The sequence below is a fragment of the Schistocerca piceifrons genome, chromosome 2 (genome assembly GCF_021461385.2).
Source record: "Schistocerca piceifrons isolate TAMUIC-IGC-003096 chromosome 2, iqSchPice1.1, whole genome shotgun sequence".
Classification (NCBI taxonomy): Eukaryota; Metazoa; Arthropoda; class Insecta; order Orthoptera; family Acrididae; genus Schistocerca; species Schistocerca piceifrons.
The window spans coordinates 283,055,957-283,069,087 of record NC_060139.1 but is presented as its reverse complement, the minus strand read 5'-3'; the positions used below and the strand labels follow the sequence as shown (position 1 = coordinate 283,069,087).

At 40.7% G+C, this 13,131-nt stretch overlaps 1 protein-coding gene across 1 annotated transcript in view; it reads right to left on the bottom strand.

Moving 5' to 3' along the window:
- LOC124775330 (dynein beta chain, ciliary-like) overlaps positions 1-13,131 on the bottom strand; it is a 702,744-nt gene that overhangs the window by 88,017 nt on the left and 601,596 nt on the right. The window contains exons 68-69 of the mRNA XM_047250162.1: positions 4,010-4,292; positions 3,743-3,916 (exon numbers count right to left, since the gene is read on the bottom strand). Of these exons, the coding sequence (XP_047106118.1) occupies positions 3,743-3,916; positions 4,010-4,292 (457 nt within the window). The remainder of the gene's footprint in view (positions 1-3,742; positions 3,917-4,009; positions 4,293-13,131) is intronic.

Genomic DNA, 13,131 nt, shown 5'->3' with positions numbered 1-13,131 from the left:
CAGTCACGTCGTTTAAATATCGCAGAGTGATATGATGCCGGACAAGCATGTAATGGCAGTTGTGGGGAAGGCAGATAGTCGTCTTCGGTTTATTGGTAGAATTTTGGGAAGATGTGGTTCATCAGTAAAGGAGACTGCTTATAAAACACTAATACGACCTATTCTTGAGTACTGCTCGAGCATTTGGGATCCCTATCAGGTCGAATTGAGGGAGGACATAGAAGCAATTCAGAGGTCAGCTGCTAGATTTGTTACTGGTAAGTTTGATCATCATGCGAGTGTTACGGAAATGCTTCAGGAACTCGGGTGGGAGTCTCTGGAGGAAAGGAGGCGTTCTTTTCGTGAATCGCTACTGGTGAAATTTAGAGAACCAGCATTTGAGGCTGACTGCAGTACAATTTTTCTGCCGCCAACTTATATTTCGCAGAAAGACCACAAAGATAAGGTAAGAGAGATTAGGGCTCGTACAGAGGCATATAGGCAGTCATTTTTCCCTCGTTCTGTCTGGGAGTGGCACAGGGAGAGAAGATGCTAGTTGTGGTACGAGGTACCCTCCGCCACGCACCGTATGGTGGGTTGCAGGGTATGTATGTAGATGTAGATATAACGAACTTGGAAATAAGGATGGGATCAAGTTTGTCATAGTAAGAACAAACATGAGGTATAGAGCAACATGTAAGACACAGGTTGTGCGTAGCACTGAACACATTGACTGGACAACAGCAATGCAGCATAAAGAATAGGCCGAGCACTCATTTGCGATTACTTCAATAATGCTGTTTTTCATAAGTGAAAATACATCCCCACCCCTTCGTCTAATCTTCATGAATTTCAGGCATTCCTCAACAACATGGCATACTATTGTAAGTTTATTCCCAGAGCGGTAATTATTGCCTACCCACTGCATCTATTACTGCAGAAATGTTCTCCTTTTGTTTGATCTGTAGCTTATGAGCATGCTTTTGTGCAGCTTAATGATAGCCTTCACTCTGTGTCATGTTTTACAATATTCTAAAGGGACCTGGCCATGCTGCCACAGAGGATCACATACATTACTTCTGTTCTACAGACTGTGAGCCTCAAATGTAATTTCACTAATGGGTGCGTCCATGTACAGGATGGAAGTGGTCCTGGCCCAACACCATTCAGATGGCTCCGAACAGTCTATTACCTTTGCACCAAAAACACTCAACTAGCTCAGCAACTTTATTCTCAGGTGGAAAGAGATGTTCTTGCTATTGTCTAGGCCTTAAAAAATCCATTCATAGTGTAAAATTTCATTTAACTACTGACCATAACCCTTTGGTTTCCCTGTTTAGCCCATCGTTGTCCTTGCCAGAGAAAGCCACTCGTCATCTTCAGCACTGGGTTCTGTTCTTGTCCCAATACAATTACAACATTCATTTTTGTCCCAAGTCGCAAAATACAAATGAGGATGCTCTGTACTGGCTCCCCAAGGGACTTGACACCTCATTTGACAAGAAGTAACTGCTTGGTTCTCACCTGGATATCGAGGCAAGGAACATGGTGGATGTCTTCTCCATCACCAGTTCCCCTGTTGCCTCTGCTGTGGCAGCAGATCGGATGCTCTGGTGCAAGTTGTGCACATGGTACAACAGAGGTGGCCAGAATGTCATTGGGCTGGGTATTGGACCCACTCTGCAATTATTACACACTGTGTCAGTGCCTCTCCCTCTTGTCGGTGGAAGGATTCATTCCCTGTGTGGTGGTTCTGGTGGCTATGTGGCAGGAGGTCCTCCTGACATTTGGGCCACTGGGGGATCTCTTGCATAAGAAGGAAGATGGACACAGAGGCCAAAAGTCTGCTGAGTTCCTGCACAAATATCAGCAATTGATGCTGCTCAACCTCTTGCTGCCAAGCAGGTGTCCCCCAGCGGCACCAATTTCATTGACATCCGTGCTCAGCATACCAGGCTGGGTCTGGTGTTTTAGGTGGTGTCCTCAAGGAATTCCAGTCATTGTCCATAACCAGCACAATCACCACATCTTCATGGTTCACACTGAAGATCGTCTCATGGCATGTCACCAGAGCCAGTTGTGTCCCAGGATGGGTGTGGGTCCCTCTCCTCAGGCTGTGGGTTTCCATCTCATTCTTCATCAGCCCTGGCCACTCCAGACAGGCCTGACCATGTCCACCTTCCCCAGCAATGGGTGATGCGTTTGCTGCCTGCGATGAGTGCCAAAACCTCCCACTGCGCTGAGCATATGCTGCTGTCAGCAGGGTCAGTATTTGGTTTTCTCCCCAGAGCCTCTCCTCCCCAGTCCACCATTGTCTCTTGTTGTGGAATCTGACGTCCAGATGGCTCCTGCCCCCTATTGCTGGTCCTGTCCACTAGTTGCCCCTGGGTCCATGGGTGATGGGAGTGCCCTCATCCCAACCACTTTTGTCCATACACACTGATCGGGGTGGACTGGGAATTTTTCGCACATTTGACTGCCACCCCCAACATTGCCACAGACACCATGATATTCTTTACAGAAACAGCATCACATACTGCGGCACCTGGTCACTACCCTGGCAAGGAAGGAGGAGTGTTGTAACCTGCCATTTACTAGACCTACCATTCACAGCAGACACATGTGGGGCCACTACGGAAAGCATAGTGTATGCTGACATCCAAACGGCCTGCTGCCATGGACAGCACCATCACCAAACAACAAGAAGCCAGCAACACAAGTTGGAGACAGCATCTTCATAAAGCTATACACAGGCCTCCGGGATCTCAGTTGCTGCGTGTTCAAGACTCGTAACTACCTTCACTGAGTTCTTATTGTTGTCACTTCATGACTCTGCCTTCATTGTATTCTTGTTGATGTCACTCCATGACCCAATAAATTTGTATTTCTTCTATGTCTGTGTTTTCTTTGTGTTCCTAATTAGATCAACTGTCAGAGTTGTTAGTTCCTATTTCAAGGAGGAAAGAGGAATACACTGGAGAAGCTTGGAAAAGAGGGGTAAGTCACTCAGGTCCCAAGCTGAGAAATACCCACCTTCAGCGAGGAACGAGGTGACAAACAGGAAGAGAGAGATGTCAGAGAGAGTAGGAGGTTAAATGCTGTATACTGGTAAGCACACTTCCACCTTCAGTCCAAAGATATTATACGGTAAGAGGAAAAGAACAGAAATGAGAATTCAAATAAAAAGTGCAATTAAAAACTAGTAGGAAATAGAGACACAGAAAACTTCTTGAAATGCATTTTCCTGCTTTTGGTACCCTGTGTATTTTGCTGAATAAATGTCCTTTTGGAGAATAGTTTTAACTTTTGGGCAAAGTTCTCCTTCTGAAGTAGAAAGTACACACACATCCCTAAGGACTTTGTCTGAAAGCTTAAATATTTTAGCAGTCTTTTTCAGTATGCCTGTCTGCAACTCAAGGCCTTAGTCCTAATGGAAATTCTTTCACAATAAAAATGCCTTGCATCTTATCCCAAAAATGATGTCAACAGAGATGTTACCACTGATAAAAAATTCAATTGCCTCCCTTCCTCAATTCAGACTTGTGAGTAAGTCTTTTATTACCATTTTTTATATTTTTTAAATATGTACTTTCTTCCTTTTCCCTCTTCTGCTACCCTGTAAAATACTTTTAGATGTGAAAATTCATGCATCAATATTTTCTTTTCCTTTTGTTGTTATTCTGCCCACAATTCTAAGCTTTGCTGACAATGATCTCTCTGATTTATATTTTGAGGTTAATTGCACAAGAAACTTTTACATTACCTGGAGTGGTATATCATAATCAAGTTCAAATTTTTGAACTTTTTCCTCCCATGGTAGAAATTTCTTAGTTTCATGGTCAACAAAATAATTAAAAACAGTTCCTTGTGATGGAAATTTCACCGTCTTAAATTCATTTGCCCACCATTTTGAAAATTCCACACGGTAATCTACCAACTGTTCAGAAACAAGCAGACAAAAATGATAGACACAGTTACAAAGAAGTTATAAAGCCTATATTAATACAAATTAAACCATCATTTAACTCACCTGATCTTGGCAAATTGCAGCACCAAAAGCCCAGACACAAGCAAAGACAAAATATATCTCATACCATTCCTTTGGACAGTCATTTGGCAGATTTGCAGGTATTATGAGACAGTCTAATAGGTGGCACAGCATTTGTGTATGTGAAATTTCAGCTATGGGTGTTACTTTCTTAAATCGCATTCTCAGAGCTTCAAGGCATGAAGGAATGTACTTGTCAAATAAGACAATGAGATTTGATCTCTCAGCTTGGTGTTCTCTAGTCTCCACCCAACTGGTGACATACCTAAATAAATAAATATTTAAAAAAGTTATCATACCTGTAACCAAATTAATATGCATTACTACTTAATTGATAAAGGATACATATAGAGTGTGTATAGCAACAAATACAACAATAAGGAAGAAATGTCCATAAATTATGAAACTGAGCAAAAGATTACAAGGCAAACATATTCCCTTCTGCACTGTGGAAGAAATGGATGAAATACAGACCTCAGGAGGGAATAAAGGGACTAGAATGATGGGAGAGAGAAAGAACTGGGGGGGGGGGGGGGCATATTTATTATCTGGTTAAAGTAAACTGCTTCTTATCTTCACAAGTATGACCTCTTCACAATTTAAGTACATATACTTTGCCAGTGGTCCTCCTAGGTAAGCTGCACTTGCACAACTGTGAGTATTGATGCAGATTTCAGTCATACTGTAAATTATTCCTGAAGAAACGTACTTGGCCAAACACAAGCTTCATACTTAGAGTATATGGAAATATTACTACTTTCTTGAAACATACATATGCACAAGACATCTTACACCAATCCATCTATTAGATTGATCGTAAAACAATGTTGTTCTGTCCAGTTTTATCTTTAGCTTTCTTTTCCTGTATGCTAAAGCAATTGCATCCTTACAGCTACATATTATTCTAAAGCACATTTCTAAATCTTTGACATGGTCAACCTCAGGGTCTATAACTGTCCAGCTATTTTACACATTTTTAAAGAGTTGACCTCCATTCACTCATAGACTCATTCATTATAAGTCTGTGAAAAACATGAATCCTACACTTGTTACGCCGAGCAAAGTTCCTCAATGTTTCATGCTGAATACTGCTTTGTCTTCTCTCACAAGTCGCACTTCTAAACACATTGGATTTCCTTCTGGTCTTTCTTCTCAATGTCAATGATTCATTTCTTTAAGTCAAAATTAGGATATAATGAATGCAATAGTCTGGTTTTTTACAGTCAGCGGTACATATTGTGTCAAATAAGATATTTAACAATACCATACAGCTTGGTCTACCCAGTTAAAGATATAAGGCAGCTTACAACTTTATTTTTCTTCCTTTGCTTCTTCTCACACATCAAAATAAATACGAGAAGTAATGGGCACAAATGATGGTAAACTCCCTCCCCTTACCAAATATTCATGTTATCTTTTGAGCATTCTCATCCAGTGTTTCAGTCCCCTTTCCACACGCCACCCCTGATGCCAATTATAGTGATGTTCCTGTATAAGTCCAATACATGTGCAGTAGAAGTGCTTTTCAAGCTTTGTGCTTAACAAGCCTATTACAGGACTTTACAGCTCCAACCAGATGCTGTTCTTCATCTACACTCCTCGAAGTACACAACAGGACTGTGAGACTCAGTGTAAATCAAAAATTGTTTGCCCATTCCCCACTCACATTTCTTATGACACTGTCACATTCATTACCACTGGCTCTCTCCCAATCTGTTACAGCAACCCTACAGCAAGCATTGAAAACAATAATCAAGAATTTTATTCACCATAGATCATTTTACAATGATATTGGCTTTGTCATACAGGATGTAATAGAACATACATAAAATAAAATAAACTAGTGTCAGGACATTATAGAATACATTTTAAGCATGGTAGTGTACCAAATTACACCAGTATAGTTTCTAAAAGTTAATGCAATAAGCTATACTATAATCTAAAATAATATAGTACTGTATTGTATATTGTATACACTATGTAATTACACATGATTAACCACAGCACACAATAATATGTTTAACTACAGACAACTTTTAAATGGTAATATCCTCATCAGGGATCTCAAAGAATTCTTTAATGTCATAGAGTAGATGATCTGACAGCCAGCTGTGTACCACTTAATTTTAAAAAAAATTATATCCATAGACTGAACATGAATTGGCAGTTTACTGAACATTTTGAGTGGGTTTACTTAGTGGGAATTTCCTGTTCTTGCTAATCTGTGGCATGGTATGTCTAAATTACCCTTAGCCCTGGTGTTGTGTTCATACATTTCTCCTCTGGCAATAAATTCTGAAATATTGTTTTTAATATAGAGTACAGACACACAGTTATATAAATTTATAATTGTGAGTATTCTGAGTCTGGAAAAAAGAGGACGGCAGTGTTCCCTTAGATTTCCACATAATATCAGGATATGGCAAGAAGCCCAGCTCAAGGGCGGAGTGGGGCGGGGGGGGGGGGGGGGGGGGGGGGGGGGGGGGGGGGGGGAAGAGTACATGTTTGAAAATAGCATCATTGGTTTGTTCTGCTTACTGTCCTATATATATTAGTGCTTCAATCCATAAGGTAGCAAGAACTTCTTTACTAAGCTCCAGGCTTCGAAGATCATGGCAAATGCCTTCTACGTGCTTAATACAGGCCCACTGGCTCCAAGCTGCTGCCTTTCCTACATTCAAGTCAAACTTTAATTGCACTTACAAAAATTCATTTTTCTTTGATCTAAATATATCATACATATTTGTATCTCTCTCTCTCTCTCTCTCTCTCTCTCTCTCTCTCTCTCTCTCACACATACACACACAAACACACACACACACACAAACACACAGACATGCCCACTGTCATCTTGGAACACTAAGGTCTGACAGCTTCTACTGCATCTGGTGTTCAGCATCAATCATTGTTGTGGTGGGTAGTGGGGGTGTGGATGAGATACTGGCCAGGGAATGGGATGGAACAGGGATCAGTGAAGGCTGGGGCTAGGAGGCATCACAGAAATTAAGGATATGTTGCAGGGAGAGTTCCCACCTGCACAATTCAGAAAAGAAGAAACTAGATAGCACAGGCAGTCAAGCACTCACTGAAGACAAGCTCATCAGGTTACACAGCATGCTCAGCAACCGAGTGATTCAGTTATCTCTTGGCTACAGTTTGGTGGCGGCCATTCAGGTGGAGAAACAGCTCATTAGTGGTCAGGCCCATGTAAAATTCACAACACTGGTTGCAGCTAAGTTGGTAGATCATATGACTGCTTTCACAGATGGCCCTGCCTCCAATGGGATAAGAGATGCCTCTGATAGGACTGGCATAGGTGATAGTGGGAGGATGTATGGGACAAGTCTTGCATATACATCTACAGCATGGTTATGAGTCATGGGGCAATGGGTTGGGAGCAAGGATGGAATGGGAGCAGATACGGATATTGTGCAGGATGGGTGCACAGCAGAATACCGCTGTAGGAGGGGTGGGATATTTCTCATTTCAGAAAGATAGTTGAAAAGCAACAATCTCAGTGCCTGACTTCAGTGACTACTTCACAGCCTTTGCCACCTAGATTCTTCCCTCCAACACAAGCTTTTTCTGAAATGCACAGGTGGGAAATCTCTCTGCAACATATTCCTCAGTCCCAAACCCATCTGACATCAATCTCCACTAGTCCCTGTCCTCCAGCTGCATATATACTTCCCTGCTCCCACTCTAGACTTACATAAGCTTTCTATCCCACCAGCACACCTGCATAGTCCTTTCCCCATTTTATGTGCCTCTCATCTCACAACTACTCACATTAGATGCAGCAGCAGATAGGCCTTAGCATCACAAGATGACAGTGGCCCTGAGTAGGTGTGTAGTGTGTGTGTGTGTGTGTGTGTGTGTGAGAGAGAGAGTTTTGCATGTGTCAAGTGAATGTGCATTTTGTTTTGTCTACATCTGATGAAAGACTTAGTTCAATAGCTAATACTACCTAGCAGTCCTTTTTTTTATGTATCTGCTAGTCAGTGCCTCCTATATGTGGTGGATAACAGTCCATCCTTTTCATATTGTTATGCCTTTGAATACAACCTTAAGTCTCAGGAGGTAAGCAGTGTCAGAATTCCACAGGAAAATATTTTTATTTTATTAAATGTGGCTGCTGCATTTGTTGGCTGTTTAAGGATTTAGTTACACAGGCTTAAAAGAGTACAGAAAGAAGAATCAGTCTCAAAATTTACTGCAATGAGTTGCTATATCATGATACATAAATGTATTCGTATGTTTGACAGGGAGAGAGTAGTAACTGCATTGTTGTAGATACTACAGAACCCGTACTGATATGAAGAATTGGATCAAATTTTGGGTACTGAACAGCAAAGTCTTCAGTGCTCAGTTAGTTAGTTACATGTTCCATAGATCATTTGAATGATCTATTTTTTTCAAATTGATGTGGTACAAGTCAGTTTACAAGATATGTACACACGATTAGTGCTAATATTAATGAACATATTATTTTTAGTCCTACTCATGCAACTACAATTAAATATTTTTTAACTGGCTACCAGTTTTTAAGAAAAATTCATCATTGGAATAGCTGTCCAGTAGAAACAATTTTACATTAGATTTAAAACTTGCTTCACTTCCTATCAGACATTTTATGTTATTGGGTAAATGATCAAAAATTTTTGTTGCTGCATATTGAACTCCTTTCTGAACCACTTACAGCTTTAACAATGGGTAATAAAGTCATTTTTCCCTCTAGTGTTATAGCTATGTACATCACTGTTTTTCTCAAATTGTGATGAATTATTTATGATAAATTTCATTGTTGTTGTTGTGGTCTTCAGTCCTGAGACTGGTTTGATGCAGCTCTCCATGATACTCTATCCTGTGCAAGCTTCTTCACATCCCAGTACTTACTGCAACCTACATCCCTCTGAATCTGCTTAGTGTATTCATCTCTTGGTCTCCCTCTATGATTTTTACCCTCCACATTGCCCTCCAATGGTAAATTTGTGATCTCTTGATGCCTCAGAACATGTCCTACCAACTGGTCCCTTCTTCTTGTCAAGCTGTGCCACAAACTCCTCTCCTCCCCAATTCTGTTCAATACCTCCTCATTAGTTATGTGATCTACCCATCTAATCTTCAGCATTCTTCTGTAGCACCACATATCGAAAGCTTCTATTCACTTCTTGTACAAACTATTTATCGTCCATGTTTCACTTCCATACATGGCTACACTCCATACAAATACTTTCAGAAACGACTTCCTGACACTTAAGTCTATACTCGATGCTAACACATTTCTCTTCTTCAGGTACACTTTCCTTGCCATTGCCAATCTACATTTTATATCCTCTCTACCCTGACAGCCATCAGTTATTTTGCTCCCCAAATAGCAAAATTCCTTTACTACTTTAAGTGTCTCATTTCCTAATCTAATTCCCTCAGCATCACCCGACTTAGTTCGACTACATTCCATTATCCTCGTTTTGCTTTTGTTGATGTTCATCTTATATCCTCCTTTCAAGACACTGTCCATTCCGTTCAACTGCTCTTCCAAGTCCTTTGCTGTCTTTGACAGAATTACAATGTCATCGGCGAACCTCAAAGTTTTTATTTCTTCTCCATGGATTTTAATACCTACTCCAAATTTTTCTTTTGTTTCCTTTACTGCTTCTTCAATATACAGACTGAATTACATCATGGATAGGCGACAGCCCTGTCTCACTCCCTTCCCCACCACTGCTTCCCTTTCAAGCCCCTCGACTCTTATAACTGCCATCTGTTTTCTGTACAAATTGTAAATAGCCTTTTGCTCCCTGTATTTCACTCCTACCACCTTTAGAATTTGAAAGAGAGTACTCCAGTCAACACTGTCAAAAGCTTTCTCTAAGTCTACAAATGCTAGAAATGTAGGTTTGCCTTTCCTTAATCTTTCTTCTAAGATAAGTCGTAAGGTCAGTATTGCTTCACGAGTTCCAATATTTCTATGTAATCCAAACTGATCTTACCCGAGGTCAGCTTCTGCCAGTTTTTCCATTCGTCTGTAAAGAATTCGCATTAGTATTTTGCAGCTGTGACTTATTAAACTGATAGTTCAGTAATTTTCACATCTGTCAACACCGGCTTTCTTTGGGATTGGAATTATTACATTCTTCTTGAAGTCTGAGGGTATTTCGCCTGTCTCATACATTTTGCTCATCAGATGGTAGAGTTTTGACAAGACTGGGTCTCCCAAGGTTGTCAGTAGTTCTAATGGAATGCTGTCCACTCCCAGGGTCTTGTTTCGATTCAGGTCTTTCAGTGCTCTGTCAAACTCTTCACGCAGTATCGTATCTCCCATTTCATCGACATCCTCTTCCATTTCCATAATATTGTCCTCAAGTACATCGCCCTTGTATAGACCCTCTATATACTCCTTCCACCTTTCTGCTTTCCCTTCTTTGCTTAGAACTGGGTTTCCATCTGAGCTCTTGATATTCATACGAGTGGTTCTTTTTTCCCCAAAGGTTTCTTTAATTTTCCCGTAGGCAGTGTCTATCTTACCCCTAGTGATATGTGCCTCTACATCCTTACATTTGTCCTCTAGCCATCCCTGCTTAGCCATTTTGCACTTCCTTCATCAATTAAATTCAGTATTTCTTCTGTTACCCAAGGATTTCTACTAGTCCTCGTCTTTTTACCTACTTGATCCTCTGCTGCCTTCACTACTTCATCCCTCATAGCTACCCATTCGTCTTCTACTGTATTTCTTTCCCCCATCCCTGTCAATTGTTCCCTTATGCTGTCCCTGAAACTCTGTACAACCTCTGGTTTAGTCAGTTTATCCAGGTCCCATCTCCTTAAATTCCGACCTTTTTGCAGTTTCTTCAGTTTTAATCTACAGTTCATAACCAATAGATTGTGGTCACAGTCCACATCTGCCCCTGGATATGTCCTACAACTTAAAACCTGGTTCCTAAATCTCTGTCTTACCATTATATAATCTATTTGACACCTTCTGGTGTCTCCCGGATTCTTCCATGTATACAACCTCCTTTATGATTCTTTAACCAAGTGTTAACTATGATTAAGTTATGCTCTGTGCAAAATTCTACCAGGCGGCTTCCTCTTGTGGTCAGAGTCCACATCTGCCCCTGGATATGTCCTACAATTTAAAACCTGGTTCCTAAATCTCTGTCTTACCATTATATAATCTATTTGATACCTTGTGGTGTCTCCAGGATTCTTCCATGTATACAACCTTCTTTTATGATTCTTTAACCAAGTGTTAACTATGATTAAGTTATGCTCTGTGCAAAATTCTACCAGGCGGCTTCCTCTTTCATTTCTTACCCCCCAATCCATATTCACCTACCATGTTTCCTTCTCTCCCTTTTCCTACTCTCGAATTCCAGTCACCCATGACTATTAAATTTTCGTTTCCCTTCACTACCTGAATATTCCTTTTATCTCATCATACATTTCATCAATTTCTTCATCATCTGCAGAGCTAGTTGGCATATAAACTTGTACTACTGTAGTAGGCGTGGGCTTTGTGTCTATCTTGGCCACAATAATGCGTATACTATGCTGTTTGTAGTAGCTTACCCACACTCCTACTTTTTTATTCATTATTTAACCTACTCCAGCATTACCCCTATTTGATTTTGTATTAGTAACCCTGTATTCACCTGACCGAAAGTCTTGTTCCTTCTGCACTGAACTTCACTAATTCCCACTATATCTAATTTTAACCTATCCATTTCCCTTTTTAAATTTTCTAACCTACCTGCCCAATTAAGAGACCTGACATTCCACACTCCGATCTGTAGAACGCCAGTTTTCTTTCTCCTGATAACGACGTCCTCTTGAGTAGTCCCCGCCCGGAGATCCAAATGGGGGACTATTTTACCTCCAGAATATTTTACCCAAGAGGACGCCATCATCATTTAACCATACAGTAAAGCTGCATGCCCTCGGGAAAAATTACAGCTGTAGTTTCCCCCTTGCTTTCAGCCGTTCGCAGTACCAGCACAGCAAGGCCATTTTGGTTAGTGATGCAAGGCCAGATCAGTCAATCATCCAGACTGTTGCCCTTCCAACTACTGAAAAGGCTGCTGTCCCTCTTCAGGAACCACACATTTGTCTGGCCTCTCAATAGATACCCCTCCGTTGTGGTTGCACCTATGGTACGGCCATCTGTATCACTGAGGCATGCAAGCCTCCCCACCAACAGCAAGGTCCATGGTTCATGGGGGGATAAATTTCATTAGCAAAAATATATATTGTGATGGTGCAGTTGAAGCACATAGCTCCTTGAAGAGGTACCTACAGGACATCCATGCATGAACACCACAGAGTATTCTTACCACTTGCTTTTGTACAATGAATACTTTCTTTCTGAGTAATGAGTTACCCCAGAAAATTATTCTGTATGACATTACTGAACTAAATATGTAAAACATGTCAGGAAGTTAATACGTTTATTTCCAAGACCAGTAACTGTATGAAGTGCAAAAGTAGGCAAATGTAATTGTTCGAGAAGTTCAGTAATACGCTTCTTCCAGGTCAAGTTTACACCCAAATGTTTGGAGTATTCGACCTTATTTACTGACTCCTGTTCATGTGCTACATCATTTGTACGTATGATTATCTGTTGTACAGAATCAAATGTAGCATAGTTTTTTACAATTTAACGATAGTCAATTTGTAAAGACACTTAATAATTCTTTGAAAAATATTATTTACCAATTCTTCCATTGCTTTATCTCTGGTGAGACTTACACTTTTACTTACTGAATTTTAAGCAGAAGGTCATTCACATACAAGGTGTACAAAAAGTCCGGGAACACTTTCAATTATTTATTGCACAAGAACCAAACATTGTCCAGATTTCATACATATGTCATTTTGAAGCGAAACCTTGAAAGGGCCCCCCCCACCATGTATACCGCGAGAGCATAGTTTGGTAATTTTCCAACAGTCATCGCTATTCGCAAACATGTCTGTGCTACAGAAGGGGATAGCTGGTTCACAAAATGGGATCCACCATCACCAGATCTCACTTGGTGTTACTTTCTTCTGTGGAAATCACTCAAACTAACTCCAATCATATCTTTTCACACCTTTCAAACCGAGAA